Raw genomic sequence first — 27,748 nt, 5'->3', positions numbered from 1 at the left:
CGATACTGGTGGCATCGAGGCAGACCGTTCCGACCTCGGCTCCGAAGTCTTTGGAGCCGAAGGAGAGGCCTGCCTAGGTCTCTTGGCAGTCGGATCCGACGGACTGGTCGGAACCGAAGCCCTTTTCTTTTTGGCCGGAGCCGGAGAGGATGCCAAGGCTTCTTCAAAAGAGGGTTTAATTAACCCCTTAAGAATCAATTTATTTTTCCTCTCCTGGAGGACCCTTGAGGAAAAAGCGTGACATACGCTGCATGACTCCTGCAAGTGCTTTGCCCCTAGACAATATACACAGAGCAAATGATCGTCAGTAATAGACATCTTAAAACCACATTTCGAACATTTTTTAAAACCCGAAGGCCTAGGGGTTTGAGACATGATGTTAAACAATTCTTTGACAGGAAATTAAACTATAGATTTGCTTGTGATAAATCTAAGCTTACAGTTATAGTTTAACACAAACACTAGCTGTAAATGACAGGGAACTCTAAACTACTATAGATTTGAGACCCTGAAAAGTTTTCAAAGGTTGACCGTCCGGGAAGGCCCTGGATGTAAGGGGGGCCGAAAACAAACTCAACCCAATCACACACAACAACTTTCACAATCCAAACGTACACAAAGAGCGATAGCCGTTAAAACAGCTTTTGTGACCAAAAAACAGCAAAAAACTGACAGAAAAGTAGTTAATAAAAGCTACTCAGCCCAGCCAGCTCGAGACCACGTCTTCGCAGGGAAGGCAAAGCGAGATCTGGGGGACTGGTAGTGGTGCATCCTGGGATATAGTAAGCTCAGCCAATAAGAGACTTCGCTCTTTGGCATAAGCGTGCCGAGTCGGAGCCGAGGGATCGGCTCCGAACCCATCATTCAGAATGTAGGCGAGATAGGATCACATAACATCACCTAATAGCTTTGTGTGAGCTTCTGGTGATATAGTGATTCCATTGGAGGATGTAATAGAGAAGGTGGGGGGGGAAGAGTCTTGTTAGTGGGTGAGAAAGTAAGTAGTTTTGTTTTGTTGGGGTTGAGAACTAGTTGTCGACTTGAGAACCATTTTTCTATTAGGTTGAAGGTGTCTTGGGTTGAAGCAGTGAGGTCTGCCAGGTTGGAGGCAGTGCTGATGATAGTCGAATCATCTGCATATTGAATGCATGTGGCATGGGGGGTGATTGTGGGCAGGTCATTAACAAAGATGGTGAAGAGAAGAGGGCCAAGAATAGATCCTTGGGGAACTCCAAGTGTAACAGGTAGGCATGTAGATAATTTGTCCTGCCATAGAACAGCCTGTTGCCTATTGGACAGGTAGGATTGGAACCATTTCAGCGTGGAATTGCTGAGTGATAGTTTTTTTAATGTATGGAGGAGTTGAATGTGGTTCACCATATCAAAGGCCTAATTCTTTAGATCAGTCAGGAAAATATAGCGAGGTTAGATAAGTATTGTTTTTCTGTATCTGTGTGAACTTATTTGTCTGTGTAATTTTAGTATTTTCCGTAACTGAAATTCTGGTGCTTATTGTAAATCAATATTTTGTATTTTCATGTCCTTTTATTATTTATTATTAAATATATTTAAACTTCTCATTGTGGCTGGTCCTTTAGGGAATATTTTAACTTTTGAGAGGAGGAGTTGTCTTTCGGCTTTTTCCCGGTTAGGGGTTGACACAGTGGAACTCCGGTCTGCTAATGATTGGCAATAGATTTTGACGAATGCCAAGGTGCCAGCTCGAAGTTCAACCTTCAATGAAGGCACGCCCATTTACGCACGTCTTTCTAACACCCACCCAACCGTGGGGGGGACATGCAGACTCCACACAGAAGGCACTCCCCACACTCTAGCCGAGAATCGAACGGGAGAACCTCTTGCTGTGAGGCAACAATGCTACTGCTGCACCACCGCGGCATTGACAGTACTCATATCAATTTGGTGATTCTGTGGCCACTCCTGAAAACTTTACTACATTAGTCAAATGCTATCATTGGTATTAATATTAATTTCACTCAGAATAATTGGGTATCCTTGTAAGAGCCTTAGAGTAGCTGGCTTTGGAGTGTTTGGTGGCAGTGTAAATACCTTATAGACTGGGCAGAAGGGGGGGCACAGCTAGTAAATCTGTACCAGCCTTTCATGTGTGTGTGTGTGTGTGTGTGTGTGTGTGTGTGTGTGTGTGTGCGCGCGTGTGAAAATCAAATCTCAAAGAGTGCGCCAGCTGCTTGGAGCAGGGACATGAAGCACTGGTTTCACAGAGAGGATGCTGGAGGACTTGGTTTGGACACTCAGTTGAGGACTCCACTCTATAGCTGTGCCAGTGGGGAGTCTAACGTGGGACCTGGAGGGAGACCGAGAGAAATCCAGAACCCGAACTGAGTGCGTTCCCTGTGTGCTCTTAAGAGAAATGTGCTTGATGCAGGGCTACATCTGGAAATGCTGTATGTATCTATTTTTGTTCCAAGTGAACATCCCTCTCCATTGTCAGTGGTGAGGATTGAGGCTCCTTGATTACTAGCCCAGAGAGGGGAGGTCAAAGGTGGTTTGTCTCAAAATCATGGACTTAAGGATCAACAGCCTGAATTAAAACCAGAGCCAGTTCCAGTAAACTACTCCTATCCAAAGAAATTTCTGTAGGAATGATACATGCTTGGTTTTCTGTTTTGTTTTTTTTTTGTTTTTCAGGAAAAATGGGACCATGTGTGTTAATAGGAGCCGCTGCTTCCCCACGGATGAGCACAGCATTGATACAACAGGGAAACCTTCAGTGTTCCCTCTCCCAGGACCAACAAGAGTGGCTCTCACTTGATCACTAAGTGGACTCCCAACAGCCACAGAGGATGTGGCTAACCCACCCCCCAGTCCATAGTGGCTGTAGGTGCTGTACGAGAGGGATCTGGGGAGAAACATGAGTGGTCTGAGGTACAACAAATGGCCACAGAGTCACCCACCTACAGCTGAGGCAAACTGCTACTACCAGTATGGCTCTGTTTGCTTAACTTTTTCTTTTTTGTGAGTGGTAGAAGGACTGACTGTGGGTCCAGCAATCTGTTCCACAGCCAAGGCAAAAATGGTGCCTCTTTCCCACACAAGACAAGTAGCAAATGCCAGTAAAACTACCAGTTCAAAAATGAATTAATTTGACAGAAAAACACAGTAAAAAGCACTTTTAAACATTATGACAGCCCTATAATGGAAAAATAAACACAACTTCACACAAAATAGGTCATCAATTAGTTTACAATACTTTTAAACTGAATTAAAAAAAAAAAAAAAAAGAGGAGTGCTCCATTTAAAAGTACATTACAGTCTTGAGACAATCCGTTAGAACACAACACTCCTAGCTTGAAAAGAACTTTCCTGAACAGAAAAATAATAAAACATTAATAAATATAAGAAAATAGAAGCTTTTCTCCCAAACAAACTTATCTGCCTTGCAAACGAAAGCACAAGATGACCGCTGATACTCAAAAGCCTCAGAGGAGTGTACTCTTTGATGGCAGAAAGCTTTTAAGGGCTTTGTGTCCAAACTTGTCTTTTACTCAGCTCAGCTCACGCTGCTTAACAGTTTGGGCTTTGCACAAGTGTGCACACCCTTAAACTAATACTTTGTTGAAGCACCTTTTGATTTAATTACAACATTCAGTCTTCTTGGGTAGGAGTCTATCAGCATGATGCATCTTGACTTGGCAATAATTGCACACTCTTCCATGCAAAAGCGCTCCAAATCTTGATTGCAAAGGTATCTCTTATGCACAGCTCTCTTCAGATCACCCCACAGATTTAGGTCTGGGCTCTGGCTGGGCCATTCCAAAACTTTCATTTTCTTCTGGTGAAGCCATTCTTTTGTTGATCTGGATGTATGCTTGGGGTCACTATCATGTTGAAAGGTGAAATACCTCTTCATCTTCAGCTTTCTAGCAGACGTCTGAAGGTTTTGGGCCAAAAGTGACTGGTATTTGGAACTGTTCATAATTCCCTCCATCTTGATTAAAGCCCCAGTTCCAGCTGAAGAAAAGCAACCCCAAAGCATGATACTGCCACCACCATGCTTCACCATAGGGATGGTGTTCTTTTGGTGATGCAAAGTGTTATTTTTGCGCCAAACGTACCTTTTGGAATTCTGGCCAAAAAGTTCAATCTTGGCCTCATCAGACCATAACACATTTTCCCACATACTTTTGGGAGACTTGATGTATTGTTTTGCAAATTTTAGCCAGACCTGGATGTTTTTGTGTAAGAAAAGGCTTCTGTCTTGCAACCCTATCCCATAGTCCAGACATATGAAGAATACAGGAGACGTGTTGTCACACATAGTACACAACCAGTACTTGCCAGAAATTCCTGCAGCTCCTTCAGTGTTGCTGTAGGTCTCTTGGCAGCCTCCCTGACCAGTTTTTGTCTTGTCTTTTCATCAGTGTTGGAGAGACATCCCATTCTTTGCAACATCACTACTGTCCCATATTTTCTCCACTTTTTGATGACTGCCTTTACTGTGTTCTATGGTATATCCAAAGCTGTGGAAAATTTTTTGTACCCTTCTCCTGACTGATACCTTTCAACAATGAGATCCCTTTGATGCTTTGTAAGTTCTCTGCGAGCCACGGCTTTTGCTGTAGCAGGCAACTGAGTAAATGTCAGGAAAATCCTACTAGGACAGCTGAACTTTATTTGGGGTTAATCAGACTCTCTCTAATTGATGGCAGGTGTGTACCCAAGAAGACTGAATGCAATGCTGTAATTAAATCAAAAGATGCTTCAACAAAGTATTAGTTTAAAGGTGTGCACACTTATGCAACCAGCTTATTGTACATTTTTTATTGTTTATATTTTTTCCCCTAACAGATTGGTTTGTTTTTCAAATGAATTGTACGAGTTATAGGTCACATTAAAGGTGGAAAAAGATTTGAAATGATTTTTTGTGGTCTCATCTTTTATATCACAAACACCTGGCATTTTAACAGGGGTGTTACACTTTTATATCCACTGTAACTGCCGAAGACAAGAATTAAACTGATAACCCTTAGTAAACAGGTAATCATTTCATCTTGGTGAAAGAATTACCTCACTCAGTATTACCTTAACTGACCTTGTTTCAAAAAATGCCAATATTTCCAAAATGTCCCTTTTCATAAGATTCAATAGAACATTTTTCAAATCACTAGTCCTATCATGTATTAATATAATTTTATACTACTTTCCCCAGTAAATACCTTGGGAAGTATAGCAACTATACAGACTAACTTAAAACCATGGCATCAGAGAATTTCCCTACTATTTTCAATAGGTGCCATGGAATCTTTTACATCCACCTGAGCTACTACCCACTCAAGCAGGTGGGTCCTTGGTTTAACATCTCATCCAAAGAGCAACACGCTCAGGAGTGTAACACCCCCCATATCACTCTCTAATGTCATATCAATAACTGATCTACCTGGTGTGGAAATAGAACTCGCAGCCTTCTGCATCAAAGTAGCGTGAGCTACCTGTTCAGGTCAGTAAGCTCAGTTAACAACAGGGCCTGTTACACACAGATCAATACAATTTGCAATGTAGTCCCCTTTTCACTTACAATAATCAAGCAAAGATGTGCAAAGAGTGCCTTTGTATATTTGCATCAATGCAAGACATCTCCCTCTTTTAGGGTGGTATTTGAAGCTGCCTAGTAACTGCTACTGGCTGAAGAAGCAGTCATTTCACTATACCACCAGGAAATACAAACAAACACAAAAAGGTGTTCTCCATAACTTTACAAAGGTGTTTTGTGTTATAGTCATTAAAAAACACAACTGCCTGCTACACTCATATAAATGGTCTGGTGGGGAGGTTTAACTCTATTCTTAACATCATGCTGACAGCATTTACAGGCCAGTTTAAACAAGAGTGGAGCAAGTTTCTTCCCAATCTTCTCTTTGCATATTATGTCCCAAGAATCTAAAAGCTTTTCACCACTATGGTCACTGGCTGAAGGAGCCCATTGACATATTGTGTTTGAAGTGCGAGTGTAAAAGTGATTCCTATAAAGGGTCTGTTACAGTGCACGTGCTACATTTCAAGACAGAGGTTAGGGGTCTGAAGGGCTTAGCACAGCAGTAATTAGCACAAGCATAATAACAGCAAAAGATCTGTTGAGACAGGACAGCAACTAAGAGAATGACCGTCAGACAAAAAATAATGGTGCTTATTCCTATTTAGAAGAATACGCTGCAGAAAGCATGGAGGGATTCATTCAGCTGTCTGGGATGACATGGGATGTCAACTACATGGTAAATTTGCCAGATGGGAAGCAGAAACACAAATTCTAGCATATTAATATGACAAAGCCCTATTATGACAGAGAGACACTGGTGCATACTATATGCAGTGGGTTACACAAGCAGCTGCAGGGGGATCACTCAGTGAAGTGTGGACTGATGAAATAGTGAATGACATACTACTGCCACAATAGCAGAAGTTGACACAGTACTATAAGAATTTGGGGATATCTTCACTGTTAAGCCAGGGTCCAACCAGCTCAAAGTAATTCATGTGGATGTAGGAACTCAACGGTCAAACAGCCTCCTTACAAGGTGCCTCACCAAATTAAACAAACCAAAAATCAAAAACTGCAAGAGATGCTGTTTATGGGGAATAAGCCAGAAATGCAATAAACCCCTGGACCTCACCAGTGATGCCGGTTCAAAAAATGATGTGAGCAACACAAATAGGAAGCTAAAGTCACACAAAAGTATATGAATCTTTACAGAAGTTGCAAGGGTTTAAATATATGGCCACTACTGACTTAAGGGTTACCAGTAAGTACCACTGCCGTAGCAAGGGAGAGGTCTGCATCTGCTATCTATTCTGGTTTGTTTGAATTAACCAAAATGTCATCTGGGATAAAGAACACCCCAGTAGCTTTCTACCAGCTCGTAGTCTCCATCCGAGCAGGAACTGGAGACTATGTACTTACTTAAATAGAAGACACTGCAATTTATAGTCTCTCCTGGCAAGAGCATGTGAATCGCATCAAAAAAATATTGAGGATGACTATCAAGGCAAACAAAATATCTGGCAGAAGAAACTTATCCTGGTCAATAGGTAGATTAAATAAATTTCAGTTACACCCTGCCAAAGTGACTATCCAGGAACTGCATACCCCTGTTATCAAAAAGCAGGTGATGGCATCCCTTGAACAATGGGGTATAAAAGAAAGTTTATTCCTCAATGCAATATCACAGTCACTCCTTTTACAGACTTTACCCAAAATAACAGGCCACATAAAATCATCCAGACATTAGCTTCTGAAAATGAATTCCAAAAATGCAAGACCACCTTGGTTGAATCCACACTCCATACCAGATAACTGTGATGAATGCCAGGAGTTTATAATGCAGATAGATACTTCAAACCATGGAAATAGGGCTGTACTCGGCTAGATCTCCAAAAAGGAGAACAATATTCATCAGAACACCCTAGTCAAAGACCTCAACCAATGGAAGACATCTGCAAATGTGGAGAAAGAATGTTTGGGAACACTGTGGCTCTCCAAAGGCTTCAAAAATTCAGAATAATTACAGATCATACTCCCTTATAGTGGTTACACAGTGCCAGTGGGAAAAATAGCAAGCTTCTTAGAGCTTTGTCATTACAGTCCTACAATATGACAATGCAGCACCAGAGGGATTTTAATAATGCAAATGAAAAAGACACGTAAAGACAGGGGACTTGATAACCTAACTTAAAAATGCATTTATACTCCAAAACTTACTTTTTGAGACATTTCAACAAAGCTCACTCAAGGTCTATAGTTTGTATTTTCTTCTTGTAAGTTTAGAGCTAGTTGGGGATTTGATATTCTCAAGTGCATTGCTGAATTTTATTTAAGAATTGCACTATTCAGTTTTAAATGCTTATGGCTGGTCACTTATTACTAGCTTTAAATATGTGCACTGCAATGGAATGCAAATAAACAATGGCTTTCACTGTTCAAAGAGTTACTGCTCACCTACTGTTACCTTATTAAACATTTAATTACTGGCATATTTTAATTTTTTAAAACACTTGTTTAAAATTACCTTATGCAGCACAGCATGTGTTGTGATGCAGTTTGCCTCTGGCAAGTCATATTTTAAAAGTACAGATTATTTAAAACAATGCTCAAAATACACTTCCTCCATATAGTCCTAACCTGATGCTACATGATATTTTGTAAATTTATTTGGTCTAAAGTTTAAGAAAATATTAATGAAGCTTTTTTTTTTTTTCACAGACTAACCTAAAGTTTATTATTAGGTGTGACAGGTGGCAAAATACATCACTGCACATCATTTCTGTATGCTGTGATGCATATACAAAGTGTTCCAAAACTGTTTAAAGAGAAACAATAATTGCATTTTGTTGTACTAGAGTAATCCAACTGGTGATAATTAGAACATAAAAAAATGGAAAAGTGTGCGTGCTAGTACTGGAACGATACATTTAACTCCACCTGGAAAACAAGGAATGTATGTTATGTGTACAAAACAATTCTGGGCATATTTTACTGCTGGTAAGATTGCATTGGAAGGCACTAGGTTCTTCCAAGAGGTGTGAAATTCTGGGTAACCAGTGAGCATAACTCTGATCTGCAGCTCTACAGTATGATACTAATTTTGGCGAGAGAAGTACTTTATTACACAAGGCAACAGTACAAACTGCAATATGTTCTTATGGTCAATCACAACGGACATATTAAACGGAGTCAGGAGTGTGGCAATACATATCCATCTGTCACATATACATTTGCAGCAGCAGCACTACAGATCATGAAACCACAGCTCCTGTACATTATACACAGTTTCTGAACAAATATTGCCTCTTAAGGCAAGGTATTCAATAAACAGTGACACCCATGAACCTAATAAGTACATTTCTCAGGAGATATGTGACAAGTAAAAAATTTACAAGGACTGATTTTTAAACATGCCCTACTTCTACTTTAGAAAAACATGACAGAATGCAGCAGTTAGACTGTAGTCCTTCTGGCTAATCACATAACCAGAAACACCTAAAGAATATGTGGTTTGAAATCATTACAAGAAGCTAAAAATGAAACAAATTATTAAAATGAAAATCAAAACAGACTATAAAGCAGTTCGGTGATTATCGGACTGGACTGATCTAGCTAGAGATACTGCTTCAGGGCATTTTGATTGGATAATTTGAACTTTGGCTGTTTCCTGTTTTTCAGCTTTAAAAAAAACAGGTGTTTGAACCGGTTTGTGCTTGTTTGCTAAAAAGCTGCAATGAGTTAGGCCTTCTGCCTTTGCTCTACTGTTTTCCAAATACCTGCCAAGAGACTACAAATGACAAGTGCTTATTTTAAACTGATTTCTGCACTTTCTGAAACTAAAACAATATTTACTGCACATCTGTTTAAACTGTGCAACTGTATTTTACATTTTTTACATTGCTAATTGAATTCCTCTTACAACTGAAATTACTGTTAATCTGATTATGTTCATTTTACTTGTTTGCTGCACTTGAAAAACACTAGCATAGACTAGGTTCAGGTTTCTGCTGAATCAAGTACTGTTTGTGACCTTTCAAGCTTGTAAAACAGTTCATCATTTGTCTGGAGAGGAAGCCCCCCCCACCGTGCCCTCATAGCAGGAAGGAGCAGAACTTGGCTAGGCTTCTAAGGGCCCTAGAGCCATTAGCCTAGCAACTTATGATCTTATGGAAAAAAATCTGTTTCAAATATCCACGCTACTAAATAAATCAGCATCTGACCACTTGGTATAAATGCAGCTTTGTTAGACATTTAACTGGGAACACACCTTTCAAATGTGCCTCGTTATAAGGAATGTATCATTTTGAGTCTTAAAAACTGTATGCTTAACACTGAAAGGCACCAACACACATTTGTTGTTAAGCTTTAACAAAAACCCATGGTGAATAATACTGAATCATGTTAATTCAAAAGAACATTTTGTGAGTATAAAGAAAAAAGAATTTACATCTTACCATAACGTTCCATCTGTATTGTTGATCCTCGTTCAGTCATTACGTATGGGTAATGGGTATCGGTTCCGAGCTCGGAACCGAGCCGGCCATTTTCCAAGCTTGCGTCAGCTTCAAACACTCGAGCTAAACTCTTACCCACAATTTCCCTCTCCCTGTTACCTCAGATTGAGTTTGCAAGTTAAAATAGGTAGAGGCTACCTCTGGTCAAATAACCTAAGAGAACTGGATGGTGAGATCCACTAGAAACCACAGGAGGGGGAAGGAAGGAGGGTCGTAATGACTGAACGAGGATCAACGATACAGATGGAACATTATGGTAAGACACAACTTCTTTATCTGACATTGTTAATCCTCGTTCACACCTTACTTATGGGACAGTGTCCCCAGCTACCTCTATTCCTGGGAGGCTCTCATGGAAGGACATTCCTGAGCACCATAGAACTGAAAGACGCTCTTCCCCTGGAGGCCAAATCCAATTTGCAATTATTGATGAAAGTATGAGGCGTAGCCCAAGTTGCAGCTACACAGATGTCATGTAAAGAAGCTCTGGCATTGCAGGCAGCAGAAGTTGCCACCGACCTTGTTGAATGAGCTTTCATGGTAGTAGGCAACAAAATGTTACATTGTGTGTAAATAAAGGTTACACAGTCCTTCAACCATCTAGCTAATGTGACCTTAGCAACAGCTGATCCTAATCTAGGTCCAGAAAAGGCCAAAAATAACTGGTCAAATTTACGAAAGGGTTTAGTCCTGTTTAGGTAAAAACGGATTTGCCTGTGAATATCAAGGGTATGTAGGCAATACTCTCCTCTGTTTGAATGGTTGGGAAAGAAAACTGGCATTTCAATGGCTTGATTAATGGACATTTCAGAGATCACTTTAGGCAGAAATGACGGATTAGTTCTCAGAGACACTCTCATCTCTATGAAAGCCTGGCAGAAGTATAGAAGTCAAAATGTTAAATGTAACAAAAGTATGAGCAGAACAAGGTTTTGAGGGTTCAAAAGGTGCTGGACTCAGAGGTTGCAATAAAAAAGCCAGAAAATATGTCTGGCGAAGTAATAATAACCGAAAACAAGGTTTTCCTTGACATAATTGATTCTATTTATGAAGGTTCAATTTATAAAGGAGGAGAAGATCTGAATCTTTGATAAAAAATAGGAAATTAGAGTTCTCATGAAAGCAATGGAAGATGTAGATAACGAAACTCCCCAAACAGATCAGCCAGGGACATAAGCATTATCGCAGCTGGCTGAGAAAAGGGTCTACTTGTTTGCAGCCAAATGAATAGGTATGGTGAGGCCGGGTAGACCTGATAGAAACAGGTCAGCCAGATTTATATATGTAGATCAACTAGAGAATATCACGAGGGTCTACTTGTTTAGATCTCGTAATGGTAAAAATGTATTACTTATGGCAAAGTGATTCAGTGGGAGCTGTATATGAGAAGCAATGGTGGGTCACGTGGGGGTGAGGTCAACTTCTGGGTTGGATGGAGAATCATATGGTAGGCGAGGGTTAGCGAGGGTGGCAGAAGGAAAACTGTAATCAGGTGCTGTGGAATATGAGGCTGTCAGGTTGTGGACAACTGGCTTTCAGATATAGTAAGGGCGAAGCAGAAAAGGGGAGAAAAGCCGTGGCCAGAGAGTTGCAGGAAGGTAGACCAGAGCGTCCCCGTGGACTGTTCCAGAGAAACTTCAGGATCAGAGGGGAAGTAGTTGGTAGCAGGCGAGGGCCAACAAAGCAAACAGGCGTCCGGACGCAGTGGTCCCAGGCAGGCTGCAAAGATGGTGGGATTCAGGGACCTGAGATGCAAAGAGGTCGCATGCAAGAATGAGTCTGGTGGAAGCTCGCTGCTATATGGGGATTGTGTTGGAAGAGAAGGAATTGTAGAAGATACACCTCACAGCCATTCATTCATGGCCTCTCGACCGGGGGGGTAGGGTTTAATATTTGCTTTTTTGTTGATTGTTGCCGACCGGTCCTTGTATGTCTGATAAAAGATACAATTGTCCCCACGGGCAGCAGGGGATGGCAGCGATGGATATTGTGAAGCACCATCACAATCGCCCCCACACAGCAGCACAGGATGATGCAGAGCTGGGTTGGGACCAAGTGCCTTGACTGTCTGTTCCTGATATAGCCCCCCCACCCCATCAGGAGGGGCCCTTGGTCACTGTGTTGCCTTGGCGGGGAGGGAAAAGGGTATGTGAAAGAGAGATTGTGTGTGCGTCCACCACAAATTAAGACAGTGTTTGCACCTGTGGATTACTACAATTTAAGGAGAAAATGCACTGAAAAGGAGCCATTGTAGTTGCGCCAGCATTGTAGAAAGGATACATGAAACCTGCAGGGGGAACAATGGTCTGATGGGCTGGCCAGGAACACAGCTAGCTGGAGTGATGAGAAAGTGTGGAATTTTCCTTTGAAAGGATTGGAATTAGTTGTTGCTTTATCCTTTAAAATTTATGCTCTGAATAGCCGCCTGCAGTTGTGTGTCCAAGATAACCTCAGTTTATTGTTCTGAGATGAGATGGGATTGGATGCTTTTGAGATGGGTTTGTGGGTATGCTCAGTCTTGTTTCAGCCTAAAAAGAGCAACAAGGAGCTTTTATGCCAGGTCTTTTGGGAGGAGCAGAAATGAGCTAGTCAGCATGAGCCAATGAACCTGGTGAAACACAAATTGAAGAAGTCCATAGTAGCCGACAACCTTTTGGCCTTTGTGGGAGTGTAGAGGGGAGAAACAGTGAACTGGTAGTGACTGGCTCCAACTGGCTCGCTGAAACTCCCGCACGAAAATTTCCAAATACCTTGTGGTAGTGATTGTATGGTTAGCACATGAATCAACACACCAATCATCCTTTCATCATCTTTTTCAGGACCAAAGAGGACCTGTATAGTAGTGACCATCCTCAATTCACTACTCACAAACTTGTGTTCAATACACCAGGTCCAAAATCCAGTCTCAGTCCCAGTTTTTTTGCGCCAAAATAGTCTCGAGTAGATCTGGGATCCTATCTGGTCTGAGGACTATTTGATGACTTTTTCTTAGCAGCTTTTCTATCTGTAGTGCTGCTTCTTCCCTTTGACTAGGTGGAACGTCGAGAAGATTTTTGACGGGACAGGACAAAAATCGAAGGGGATATTATAACCTTTGGTTATGATCCTTTGTACCCAAGAATTGGTGGTGATGGTTAGCCAGGCAGTGGGGTACAAGGAGAAACGTCCCTCAACCACCTCCAAAGGAAAGGAGTTGGGCCGCTCTTCAGGAGCGCTGATAGGATTGACCAGTGAAAGAATCCCTGGAACCCTGGTTATGCGATCCCCCTCTCCCTGAAAAGGAGAGTCTTTCCTGTGAGTTTCCCCCTCTGCCTCTGGGGGAGAACTCGGCCTGTGTGACACAGAAAGGACCCTGAGATTTCTTGAACCATATCTTCCCACTCTTTTGGTTTCGGGAGAAAGCACGTTGCGGGGAAGAATAACGGACACCTATGGCAGAAAGGGTCTTACCGTCTTGTTCACATCTGGCCAGTGTGCTTTTAACTTTGGGCCCAAACAATGAGGAGGGCTCAATGGGAGCATTAAGAAAGGAAGCCTTAAAAGGTTTCGCGAAGTTGCGCAAGTGCGTCCAGGAATGTCATCTCAAGACCGCAGCTGAACCCGCCGCTCTAGCTGCTCCTTCTGATGCGTGAGTGTGCATCAGAAGTAGGCAGTTTGTGTCCACAATCAAAACACTGCTTAAACTACCCTTTTTATCTGCCATATTAACAAAAAGAAAAGTACCAACAATGGTACAAGAGAGTACCCGAAGGTATGAAAAAGAAAGGAAAGGGATTACCAACGATGGTAAGGAGAAGTTACCTTGCGATAAAAAGGGTAAGTAAAGGACAGAGAAGAAAATCTGAAAATATGAACGCTAGATGCGACAGGGCAAGAGACAAAATATTAAACTTTTCTGACAGAAAAGTAATTTGTAAAGCAATTAAACAACAATTGACTGTACTTAGCTCAAGAGAATTAGCTTGACACGACCGAATGGCAAGGCGGCAAACGAAATCTGGGGTAACAGGGAGAGGGGAATTGTGGGTCAGAGTTTAGCTTTTAGCTCGAGAGTTTGAAGCTGACGCGAGCTTGGAAAATGGCCGGCTCGGTTCCGAGCTTGGAACCCATACCCATATGTACGGAATGAACGAGGATTAACCATATCAGATCAATTATTAATCGTACTGTGAGCTTCCTAGCTGAACATGTTTAGTAGATGTTCCACATTTTTCCCACTTAATCCGCACTATGGAAGGCGATGTTCCACATGTTAGAATCAAAAGATTGCAAGCTATAACTGAAAAGCAGAGCTATATTACTATACAAAATCAGGTACAAATTACTTTGTCTTCCTGAGGCATGCTATCAGCCTCACAGATGACACCTGATGACGGAAAGATGCTGTCAAAAAAGATGTTCAATCTCTTCAAAAGACTTAATCAGCAAATGATTTAAAACAGACTAGGGGGTAAATTCATTTCTCATTTGAGCCCATCAGTGTTACTCTAGAGTTGCTATCTCTTGAAGAAACTTAAAGAAACAAGGTAACAAAAACATTCTGAATTCTCCTGTCCAGTTTAGTACTCAAAGAAAGAGAAGTAATCTAAGTGCTAGGAATTTGAATGAAGTAAAGACTTTGTGGCACTGATAGAGACCAGTGATACCTACGGGAAGTACTCTGCAAGAAAAATCTATGAGAAGGGAATTAAGCTCTGTCAGTCTTTCTAAACAGATTACAAAATAAAATCAGTATAAAAACTGTTGTGTTCTCATACCCTTCTTTGATGATTCGCTCACTATCTTTGGCAACATGATAGTAACTGATCACATGATCGAGACAGGACAAAGTTTTCTCCACATTATCCTGGAGACGCTGTAAGTTCTCAGTCTGTTTGTGTACAGGGATAATAGAGTTCTCCAGTTGCATAAGCCGACTTTCAAATGATGACAAGATAGAAACCTGTAAGTAAAAATAACATGAAAAGAGGCAAAAACAAAAGTAACTTACAGTACTATGACAAGACAGGAGATGGCACCTCAGCAACACAACTGTTACTCTCCTCCCCCAAAACAGATCACTATCCCTCCCACCCACAAAAAGGGTGGTGAGCAGGCATAGCCTCTTCATTCCTCTCCTCCTCATCGGTTCTTCGACTGCCAGGGCTACTAATAAATCCCTGGCCATCTGCATGGAGCAGACTTTTACTGTTTTGGAAATGTTAACAGTTCAATTTTAGATAATCACTCTGCACTTGATTTGAGTCTATTTATAAATAGCAATAACTCTGCACTGCTTTCAGATCAACTTACAAAAGACAGGACACAGCAGTTAGAGTAGCTCCTCCCAGTACTTGGACCTTCAGTTCATCTCCTAGTTGTGGTGCCTTCAATGGGAAATCTGCATGTCCTCTCTATATGCATTTGGGTTTTCACAAGATGCTCTGATCCTCTACCACCCACACACACACACACACACACACACACACACACACACACACACACACCTTAAACACCTGCTGTAGATGAACTGAAGTGGCTCCAAATTGTCCATAGGTGCGAGGTTATAGATGTGTAAATTATGTAATGGGTTGATGCCATGTTCAGAATTAGTTCACCTGTTTTGCAACCAAATACTGGAACAAACTCCAGCTTTCCTGCAACCCCATACTGAATTAAGTAAAGTCAAAGTAAACTTTATTATCACACAGATCAACACAGAGGAAAAAGTGCGTATCACTGCACAAAATTTCGATACACAGGCTCGAACCATATGAATGACAGTTTACAGAAGGAAGACAGATTAAATAAAAATAAATAAAAAATAAGATACAAAAGTAAATCAAATCTGAAAGCTCTATTTACATCAGAAACACAAAAATATAACAGCAGGAATAGACTCATTCGAAATATAAAAAAACAGTAGTATAATAAATAAAAGACACACGTAAACTTACCCACCACCAATATATACAAAAACGTGCACAGTTTTCCTAGTGCAGATAGAGATGTATGAAGTGAGCTATTCAGAGAGTAAACAACAATGACATATTGCACAGAAATAATGTTTTACCCACGTAGGGTGTTAGGCTATTCAGTAGGTTATTAAAGAATGAATAAAGATATGTGAATATTCATCCTCATATAAGTAATGCATGAACATAATAGTTCTAAAGACAATGACACAACAGCCTAAAAAGTTTGAAGTCTGCATGCACCTGGCAAAAAATGTGTCCATAACACAAAAAATAAACTTTTTCTGTAAAGAAAAATATTATTTTAAACTATAGTATTATGCCTACACAGTAATCTAACGGCTATATAGAACCAAATGTTTCTGTGAATAACCAGCCTATATCTTATCTGGTAAGATCAGACCATAAACTAATCTCACTGGATATTCACATCCCGACCCCACCCCCTGCCCAGAAAACCACAGTGAAAAACTTCTCTAAAGCAAATTTCACACTCCTCAAAACCGAGGTGGAATCCTTCAAAGCCCCCGGGCCTGTGGAAAATACAGCCCAGACCGCAGAATCCTTTATAAACACATTCTATGAACACCTTCAGGAATGCATGGATCATGCTATCCCAAATAAAACCAAGACCCAATCCTCCAAAGGCAGACGTCCTGTCTGGTGGACCCCAGCCATAAACAAACTATACAATAGAAGGAGGAAGCTACTAAATGATAGAGCAAAATCCCAAAAAGGGAAGGCATCACTGATCAGTATTAGAAAAAACTACGGGCACTCATAAAATTGTCTAAGGCCAGCTTTGACAGAAATATTGCACAGGACACAAAGGATAATCACAAGGCTTTCTTTAGTTATGTTAGGAACCTGGGTGGTAATTCCCAGATATGCTCAGAATTAGTCCAAAATGACAAAAAATACACTGAACCCACAGACATTGCCAACATCCTAGCTGACAGGTTCAGCGCAAACCCCCCCCCCTCCCCACCAAAAGGGCAAATATCTATCCCAGCAGAGTGCTGCCCCCCTGACATCTCAGATGCTCAGGTAAGAGCCGCCTCTCCAAAGCAAAAACACAACATCAATGGGACCAGACGGTGTCCCGGGCTGAGTCCTACATGAACGGCGATTGAGGGGAAGGTGGTCCACACAGCCTACCTGGACCTCGCAAAAGCCTTCGATACAATACCCCACTCGGCATTATAGATAAGCTCACCAGCTTGAATATAAACCCCTATGTCACTAGATGGATTGCAAACTGGCTCAAGGACAGAACCCACATGGTTAGAATTGCTGGAGACATGTCAGACTCCAAACCAGTTACAAGTGGTGTCCCACAAGGCTCAGTCCTGGGACCTCTCTTGTTCGGTATATATTTCTTGGAGGTACAGGCCAACACGGAAGGACTGTGGCTGACCGTTCGCAGATGACTGCAAACTGGGCGCCATAATCGACTCTCCAGCCGACACAAGCATCCTCCAAAAGGGCCTCATAGAAACAGACAACTGGTGCCAGAGCCATGGCCTCAAGCTAAATGCCAAAAGTGTATAGTCATCCCTTTGGCAAAACAAAGTGCCCACAAATTACCACATAGGTGGTAATCCATTAAGGACAGAAGAAGTAATTAGGGACCTGGGGACCCAAGTTGATAGCAATCTCTCATTTGACAACCACGTGGCCAAAGTGGTTAGAAAAACATTTTATATAGCCCACCTAATCATGAAGGGATTCACATCTAGATCAGGGAGGTCATCGTGCCTCTTTACTCATCCCTCATCAGGCCCATAATTGAGTACAATGCCCTTTGGGATGTACCTTACCAGACACCTGCAGCAACTGGAAAGACCCCAAAAGTACCTCAACAAGAGGATCAAAGGGCTCAAACAGATGCCATATGCTGCCCGGTTAAAGAAACTCCAGCTCTACTCAGTGGCATACCGCCTGTTCAGAGGCAATCTGTGCCTGACGTATAAAGCCATGTCCAACCCGGAATTAATGGACATGCTGCACCTCAGAAAATCCAAATCCCATCGAGCTATGCGCTCGAGAGACTTGAACCTCAGCACTGAAATAAATAGGACATGCTGGAGTGACAGATTCATAACCCAGGGGATCCCTTCACTCTGGAATAAAATCCCAGTCCAGGTTAGGCAGAGTCCCTCATTGACTTTCTTCAAGAGGAATCTTGATGAGTGGATGGGAGATCGTAGGTTTACCCCAGGTATCACTTCTGTGTCACTATTAGACAGAGGCACAGTATACTAACCTCGAAAAAGGGCATAGCAAAATAAATTTAAAATAGGTGGCAAAAGCCAAACACATTCTGGCTAAGCTTATAAATGCCCTAGGGCAGATAGCCTGGTATGAACCTATGAACCTATGAAAGAGTATGACTTTTTGAGTAAAATTCTCTGAAAATATTCTATGGCACTTGGTTGTAGACTTCACTTAGTTGATGATCTTTGATATAAAGACAAGTAGGATCATTTTTGTGTATTGTTATGTCACTTCATATGAGACTGTATTGAAGGACCATGTTACCATTATATCTCATAGAAAAGGTCAGTTTCATGTGGAATTACACAGGAATTTTACTTTCACTCTTGCTGACTTGATGCAGCTACATTCTGAACATGTATTATATTTTACTCTCTGAAGAGATGCACCTCCACTCCTTAAAAAAAACTAACCAAAATGAAACATGTTAAGCTGTGACTGTACAATGACATAGGAAGACAGTAAAATGACTGAGTAAGACTGTATCTGGAGCATAAACATAAACGGCAACATCACACACAGCTTTTCAAGGAATTATACTTGGACCCTAAAGTGACTTCCGCGGTGGTGTAGCAGTAACGTTGTTGCCTCACAGCAAGAGGTTCTCCCGTTCGATTCTCGGCTTGGATTGGGAGTGCCTTCTGTGTGGAGTCCTCCCCGCGGTCGAGTGGGTGTTCGAAAGACATGTATTGATTGAATGGACGTGCCTTCATTGAAGGTTGAGTGTTGGGCTGGCAACTCAACACCATAAAAATCAACTGCCAATCATTAGCGGACCAGATTTCCGCTGTGGCGACCCCTAACCGGGAGAAGCCAGAAGACAAACAACAACAAACATACTTGGACCCTAAAGTACAGTTGTTAAGTAACCAGAAGTTCTCATGGATCACTGTTGCAGCAGCCTAAGACATTTGTGCGTTTCCCATAAGTTAGTAAGAAGTAACAATAACAGACTGCATTAGACCTTGTAGAATGGTCCTGACAAAACCCATTCTGGACCTGGAAAGGGAATCCAATTTGTAGTGTTCTTAAAAAGTGTCAACAGCGGACCCAATATGTTACCTCTAGAATAATTTTCCAGTCACTCTCTTTCCAAAAAGCCACTGAACAAGCCAATGCACTTGCTGAATGAGGTTTCACCCTGCCTCGAAGTAGCGAGTATAACAAAAAGTAACAGCATAGGAAAACCATCTAGAAATAGTTATCTTAGTCACAGGTTAACCTTTCGGGAAAGCTGAGCAGCCATTTCTCTCCTGCAAAGTTAAGAGAGGGCGAATTTTGTCAAGCTATTATCTGAGCTGCCCAAGTACATACACAGAGTAAAGTATTCTTTCTCCTTTGATTTTTGGATTAAGGAAGAAGACTGGGAGATTAAAGGTCTGACTTAAAAGTATAAACTCTTGACATGACTTTGGGCATAAAACCTGTCCATATGACATGAGTCAAGATTGATTCACCCCAAGTGCTTGCAACACGGATACTCTCCTAGCAGATGTCAGAGCAAAAAGTAAACTAGTCATCCATGTTAAAAACCTCAAAGTTCAAATCAAAGCAAAGTAAGTGTTTAAAGCACAAAACTGAGATCCCAAGGAGGAGCCACCAGTTTCCAAGGTTGGTATGTAATAGCACTTTTAAAAATATTCATCTTGAACACTGAATGAGGGGGATCTAGGGGGCAGACATACAGAAATGGCAGACAAGTGTACCTTGAAAGAAGAGTATGAGAAATAACTGGACAGTAACTCACCCAGACAATCAAGAACCAGTGGCAACCTGGCCTGAAAAAGTCCTGGTTCTTGAGTGGCACCAACTAGAAAACCTTTTACACTTGCACATATATGACTTTGTAGTAGCCTCCTCAAACACCTACTGCACATCCTAAGAAAAAAGGTGCCTAAAAGTTATCAAAGATTCCATCATCTAGGCAGTTTAGTTGAGTTTCTAGACTGGGGTATATCAAACTTCTCCATACTGCATGAGTAAATCTGGTCTGTCAGGAAGCTTGTGGTAATTGCCCTTGGCCGGCAGGGAGTCACCACCCAATTTATGAAGAGCTCTTCAGAATCTTTAGAATAACCCTAATCGGTGGAAAGGCATACAGGAACATTCTTGTCCATGGGAATGAGAAAGCATCTGTTTACATGGCCTGACTGCATCCCAGAGCAGAATTTCTTTAGTTGTCTCTTCTGAGAGGAGGCAAACAGATCTACTTGAGGTGTTCCCCACAGTTGGGGCACTTCTTGAAAGACTCCAGAATGAAGTTTCCATGTTGGGGCGGGTCTATCCTGGTCCTGATGAGCTTGTCTGCTGCTAGGTTTTGCTCTGATGGAATGTATGAAGCCTGAAGAATTGGATTCAGTTGAACCGTTACTTCCCAGGCTACCATAGTCAGACTGTAGAGAGGATAGGATTTGGTACCCCTGACTACTACATAGTCAGACTGCAGAGAGGATAGGATTTGGTACCCCTGTTAATGTACCACATCACTATAGTGGTGTTTGTGTATACCTGAAACATCTCTGGTCCTCAGAACCTCTCCAAGGCCTTTAAATCATGAATAACAGCCAGCATCTCTGACATACATGTGCTTCTGTACATCCACAGAGTCCCACAATGCTAGCACTTTTGTTGCTTTTGAAATGACTTGCTACCCCCAGGTCTGAAGTGTCCATGGTGTTGTCTGACTGGAAGGGGGTCACAAGACAGAAAGAAAGACATGGATTGCAAGTCATCAAGTCTACCCACAATCCAAAGAACTGGAATCAGAAAAGTCAAAGTTTACAGATGCTGAGTCCACACTGATCTGAGATAGCACAGTATTTTCCTCATGGGTAGTTCCTCATGGGTAGTTTGACAAAGGGCAGCATTATTACCATTGATGCCAAGTCCCCAAGAAGCCTGAGAAACTGTCTTACAAATATCTGGCTTAGGTTGGAGAAACTCAGATAAGACTGCTGAAACATCCTAAGAAAATCATTATGTAAGGATGAAAGAAGACTTCTACTCAGTCTGGAGTTTAAAGTCAATATGCAGAAATTCCTGAACAGTTGCTAAAGACTACTGACAACTGGAAAAGAATCTGCAAATATAAGACAACTGCCTAAATATGGATAGATATGAAAGCCCTGGAATCTGCAGTAAGTAATGACTGGCACTAGGCATTTTAGGAATATCCTTGGAGCAGTGTAGTGTCCAAAAGGTAAAACACAGAACTCATAATGTGAGTCAAACAGTAAATCTCACGTGACAATAGTTGTCCTTTAGGTCCAGCTTTACTATGAAAGCTGCAAGAAAACAATCAAAAGGAATAAGCTACAGAAATGAAATCTTGAACTTCAGGATCTTGACAAAAAGGTTCAGAGCAGAAAGATTCAATACTGGCCTCCAAGATCATTCTGATTAGAGAACCAGAAATATTTCTGAATAATAGCCTTTACCTAGGAGTGACAGTCACTGGTTTTATGACTCCCTCAGACAGCATGTTACACATAACACAAGAGAAATGTGGTCCTTTGGGCAAGGAGGAATCACTTGAAAGGGAGGAAGGGATTCCCATTGCCAGGAATATCCCTGTTGGGATTAGGCGATTCTGAAAGAAAAAAAAAAAGGATTGTAAGCACACAGAATGGGCAGTAAGGGGGAAAAGAAGGAACGAAGAGAAGGTAGAATTTTAAATGCACATAAAAGGGCTAACTGGACAGGCTTATGGTCTCCTTCTGCAATTAAGCAAATGTAATATTTTATTGCCTTGCCGATCTTTTCTTTGTAGCATTGTTTTTATGCATAAATTACAGCGCCAGCATCTCATAAAAGTTTTGTGAATTTAAATAAAAAAGCTTGTCATTTTGTGAGAGTTAAAACACTGTGCTACTGCAAAACACACATACATTTACATATATATATACTTGTGTGTGTATGTGTATATGTATATATATATATATATAAATATATATATATATATATATATATATATATATATATATATATATATGGATCTACTTTTGATCGACAGCACATTTGATCAAAAAACAGTATTCATGGCAATTAACAGGGATTTGTCCCCCTCCCCAAAGTCATGTGACCCTGGAGTTGATATATAAAGGTAGGGGGATTGTGGGGTTGGCACAGCCCCCCCACATTGGGGGGGGGCGACCCCCCCCCACCTATTTTCATTTAAAATATATACATTTTCTTTTATTTTCTTCTTTTAAAGGAAATTAGGTGGGCTGCTTCACCCCCACACCCCCCAACCTTTATATATCAACTCCAAGGTCGCACGACTTTGGGGAGGGAGACAAATCCCTGTTATTTGCCATGAATACTGGTTTTCGATCAAATGTGCTGTCAATCAAATGACCTGCTCCCTGTTAACAGTTAGGGGGGGCTACACCAGTAGGTATTTCATGGGGGGGAGGCAGGGGACTGGGGGGGGGGGTTGAATTTTGAGCTGAACTTTTCAGTCAGCAAACTCGCTATGTCACTCTGCTCAGTGATGGTGGCACCACTGACCACCAGTTCCAGTTTGGCACACTAATGTGTGCAGACTTTGAGGTTTCAGACATAGCTATAGAAGGCCTTGCGGTTGTCTTTAGCCTGTGAGGCTATCTTGACCTCATAACTGGCCTTGTTGGACTTCAATAAACAGGAAACTAAGAGAACTAATTACAGTACCTATCATTATGGGAGTTGCTCTTCCTTGTTTTAGCCATGACTTTTTTCTTTTTGTTACATACACTATTAAGGTTAGGAGTTCAACCAGTGTGGTTTGTCTTTAGATCTTGTTTTGGGCTTTCTTTTAGTACGTACAGCAGCCTCTATACAGCCATTTATATGGTTGTACAGGGTCTCTGAACAATTCTGTATAGGTTGCTGTGAACTCTGGGTTGGAAGGGACACTAAATTTTTGACAAACTATTGCTTTATATGATGTAGTTTGCTTTGGAATAGTTCCTAAATGTCATAGGGTTTGCTGGAGTTTATGAGACTATTTTCATTTTGAAGGAGACAGTTTTGTGGCCCAACCTCACCAATGAGTATGTAACACTGGAGGGGTGCAGCACCCTCCCATATTGATGAGTACAAGGTAAGTATGTCTGAACCTCTGGTGGGTTTGTGCACTATCTGGTCAAGAGTATGTGCATTAATAAAGTCCAGGAATCATCATGCCTGCAAGCATGAGGCAGTGTACGTTTCCCTCTATAGAGAGGTGTAGATAAAAAGTCTCCCATGCATAGAGTATTTGGTTTAATGGCATGTTTCTCACAGGTTTATGGGTAGGTACTAGGCTATTGGCCCTAGGGCCTATATAATCCTAACCAAACAGTACCCTGGCTTTTGCCACCCAAGAAAATTATTCTCCTGTGCCTCTGGCAAGTAGAGTGATCCCCGGGGTGAATTTCCTATCTCCCCATCCAATCATCAAGATTTTTCTTGAACAGTCCTAATGAAGAGCTTTGTTTGATATAGATAAGTAGTTTGTTCCAGAGTATGGGAAGTCTTTTGGATAGCAATATATACCTCCAGCATGTTCTCTTTATTGTGGTGACAAGGTTTAGGTCCCTAGAGCGTGTAGCGCGGAGGGATTGGGATTTCTTTAAGTGGAGCATGTCCAACAGCTCTGGGTTTGACACAGCTTTGTATGTTAGGCAGAGATCACCTCTGTGTAGGCGATATGCGAGTAAAGTTGGAGGTTTTTTGAGACAGTCTGCATAGGGCATCTGTTTGAGGCTGGTAATTTTCTTTGTGAGGCATTTCTGTGGCCTTTCCAGTTATTGTAGATGTCTTGTGAGGTACATGCCAAAAGGGGTGTTGTACTCTGTAATGGGTCTAATGAGTGATGAGTAGAGGGGAACAATGATCTTTTTCCTGGATAAGAAACCTTTTGTGATGAGGTGTGCCACATAGAAGGATTTCCTGACTACCGTGGCGATGTGATTATCAAAGGAGAGACCACTGTCCACCTGTGTCCCAAGGTCTCTTATCACACTTTTGGTGTTAAGTAGACTACTGCCTATGTGGTAGTTCATGGGCACAGAGTTTTTACCAAAAGGGATGACAATGCACTTTTTGGCATGGGTGCCGTGAAGTTTGCCACTTAGGTCTTAAGAAGCGTGAAGCTGGCTTTACAGAATTTTTTTATGGTGGTTTCCCTAAAGGTAGGGTGGGGGTGGGATGTGGATGTCTAGGATGATTTGCTTGTGGTCAAATCTGACCAACAAGGAATTGATCTCTAGTGTAGAACACCGGTTGCCCATGTTGGTAATGACCAGGTCTAGGATATTGCTGCTCCTGATGGGGGTGTGGAGAAGTTGATCCAAGGCATTGGAATTTATGAATTCCATAAAGCGTTGAGCACAAGAGTTGGTACATGAGTAGTTTTCCCAATTAATGGTGGGTTAGTTGAAATTGCCCATTATTAGGGTGTTAGGTTGTACCCCAATATTTTCCAGTGCATCAAGAAATGAGGAGTGGGAATTCTGGAGCATGGTGGGGGATCTGTAGCAAGCTACGATTTGGATTGCGGTCTTGCCCAGAGTTAGTTGCACTTGGATAATCTCAGATGCATTATGCTGAACAAATAGCCTGGAGGTGTTGATATCCTTAATTAATATGGACACGCCTCCGCCTTTAGTGCTTTGGTCCAGGTTAGGTGGCTGAAAGGTGTGGTATGAATTATAGCCCGATAATGCAGGGGTGCTCTCTGGAGCCTTAAACCAGGCCTCTGTCACTGCACAGATGTTGATGTTCTCCATTTTAAGGAGTGCCTCGAGTGAGTGCATTTTGAGGTTTAGGTTTCTAACATTAAGTAGCATTACCCTCAGATTTTGCTTGCTTGTACCTGTTACGGTGGTGAATTTGTCATTTGAATCTTGCCTAAAAAAGGCACTATAGGGGTGGCAAAAGCCTTAGCCAGTATCCGAAATCCCAAGGGCGACAGGTGCAGGTCATCTCTGAAAAAGTATCGTGGTTTGTCAATCATGTCATCCCAGGCAGATAGATACTGAATCCCCTTGGCATGACACCAGAAGCTTAGCCAATTGCTGAAGTCAATAATTTTGTCCTTGTACTGTGGTATCATTCTGGGTGATGGCAGGATGCTACTCAGGGCTAGGGTCATACCTGCCTGGGCTACAAGATCGGATGGCTCCTCCAGGTCTCTTTTCATGTAGTCCAGGGAGGTACGTCTCAGGTCATTCACATCAACATGGACTATGACAGAGCCATATTTGTACTTGCTGTGGAGTGAGTGCATGCATTATGTGGCGGATCCTGGCAGCTGACAGTAACTTTCTCCTTGTTTAGCCTGGTGAGTGGAACATCAGTGTGCCTGACTAGGGAGTCACCTATGACTAGAGTGTTGGGTACGTTGTTATGCCTTATGTGCTTTGGTTGAGTGGCACACTGAGTTTGTGGGCTATGTGTCATTTGGGTTGTGTTGGGGGGTGGCGGTTGCTTGCGTTTCTGCTTTGGAGGTACATGTTACTTGGGTAGATTTTTTTGAGAGCCTCCGCGAATGTAGGTGTGTGTTTTGTGTTTCTGTGTGTGTGTTTTGGTGGTGTAGGTTTTGAAGGACTATGTGATGAGAAGGTAAACACTTGCACCACACCACACTCCTCTTGACTGTCTAGTCTTGGGTGAAGAAAGCTTTGCTTCCAGTTTGGCTATACAAGTGCATCTCTCACAGGCTGTAGCATTGGGTGGTAGGAGGAGAAGGTTGTCTGTGTACATGAGGCAATTGCTGCATTGCCCTAAGATGCCCAGATTCATCAGGTACACGAGAGAAAACACTGGGAGCTGACCCTTAGACATGCCAGGATAGGTGCTTATTTATTAAGTACTAAAAACTGTTTTCCTCTAGACAAGTGAGGAAAGTTGAGTGATGTAGTCATTTGTAGCTTATTTAGTGCTTACAATGAGTTCTAAACAAGTGCTGAGCTCAAAGAAACAGATTTGAGTGCTGAAACTAGAAAACTGGCTAGTTCTAAGAAACAAAATTAAGCTAGAAGGCTTCCCTCCAACACAGAAAGTTTTGGGGGCTCAGAAGCTTACAAACAGTCCTGGATACAGAAAATCTGTATCTGGACTAGATGACTTACAGAAAAGGCAGGAAACAAGCTTAACGTTTTTTTTTTTTTTTTTGTAAAGTGGAAAGGGGAAAGGAGGAGCAGAAACTAACTGGGTTGGCCTTCTCAAATGTTCTCCCTGGATTAGGTAGAATGAGTTAATGACACTAGACTGGGAGGAGTGTCCCAGATCAGATTTACAGTAGGGGAGGGCAACTGCAAAGCCACCAAGTATAAAAACAGGATACCAATAGGGAGGGAAGGTGGGAAACAAAATCAGAACAAACAAACCCAACCAGATGCTTAACAATTGTAGAAAATTTCTAGTTAATACCTCACACACGGTGACAATAAAAGTGCTATAAATAACTCAGAAATAAGCAAAAAACAGGATGGCTCAGAGCCCCTCCTCCGACTTCCTCCAATTAGCTCAGTGTGAAATGGCAGAAACACTCACAAGTTAACTTCTTAAGTAACAAAGTTGAAACATGAAACAACTTAAAAAAAAAGTTTGAAAGAACCAATGAGGTGCTTACTCCAAGCCGTAGTCCAGGCAACCCCAGTCAGCCAATTACCACAAACAATTCACTCTCACTGAAATGCTATACTAGCCTTGGCTAAGCTATGATGGCCTGGAACATGTGCTCAGACACACAGCCTCTACTAACAAACAACTAGGCAACAACTTTCCAGTACAAGCTATGGGATTCTAGAGACAGAGGGTGATCTACAGCTTGCTAGGATATGATATGGGACTTGTACATGGATAAATTACACAGCATCATCCTATTTAACCAACCTAGAGGTATACATGTTGCTACTATAGACAGACACTCTTCCTTTTATCCCTGTCTGTGCAGCTGAATGTAGAAGGCACTAAAGCTTTGCACTGCCAGAGTACTTTCTGTGGATTTAAACCACATCTCAGTAACGTCACAGATGTCTACATTCTCCAGAGTGAAGACAGCTTGTAGGGTGTGGTGTTTCTTGTTTAGGCTCCTAGCACTGAACAGGAACACTTTATATTTCTCTGGGTTTTATTTGCTATGTCGGTAGATTTGTCAAATTGGCATTGCCTAAAAAAGGCAATGGGGGGGGGGGTGGATAAAGTTATCACCAATATTCAGAAGCTTAGGGGAGACAGGTGCAGACCATCCTTTACAAACCAACATGGTTTGTTAACCATGTCCTCTCATGCTGACAAATACTGTATTCCCCTACAAAAACACCAGAATCTAAGCAAATTATTGAAGTCAATCATCTCTTGTTTGTACTGTGGGGTCGGCATCACCCTTCCCCCTTTCTCCCCATATTGCACATGGAGTTGGGGTGTCACATCAGTGGTGACCATCACCTACAGGTGAACGATTTCGCCTAATGCGTCCTACTGTTTCTTTAACTGATAAAATTGCTGCATCTTGC

The 27,748-nt window shown here is 41.8% G+C and overlaps 1 protein-coding gene across 14 annotated transcripts in view; it reads right to left on the bottom strand.

The window, feature by feature from the left end:
* EXOC7 (exocyst complex component 7) overlaps positions 1-27,748 on the bottom strand; it is a 945,568-nt gene that overhangs the window by 867,868 nt on the left and 49,952 nt on the right. For all 14 annotated transcript variants that reach the window (XM_044068105.1, XM_044068104.1, XM_044068108.1 and 11 more), the window contains exon 3: positions 14,790-14,974. In XM_044068105.1, the coding sequence (XP_043924040.1) occupies positions 14,790-14,974 (185 nt within the window). The remainder of the gene's footprint in view (positions 1-14,789; positions 14,975-27,748) is intronic.

This window comes from Protopterus annectens, chromosome 4.part0 (assembly GCF_019279795.1).
Source record: "Protopterus annectens isolate FY-2018-M chromosome 4.part0, PAN1.0, whole genome shotgun sequence".
Classification (NCBI taxonomy): domain Eukaryota; kingdom Metazoa; phylum Chordata; order Ceratodontiformes; family Protopteridae; genus Protopterus; species Protopterus annectens.
This window is presented reverse-complemented; position numbering and strand designations above follow the sequence as displayed.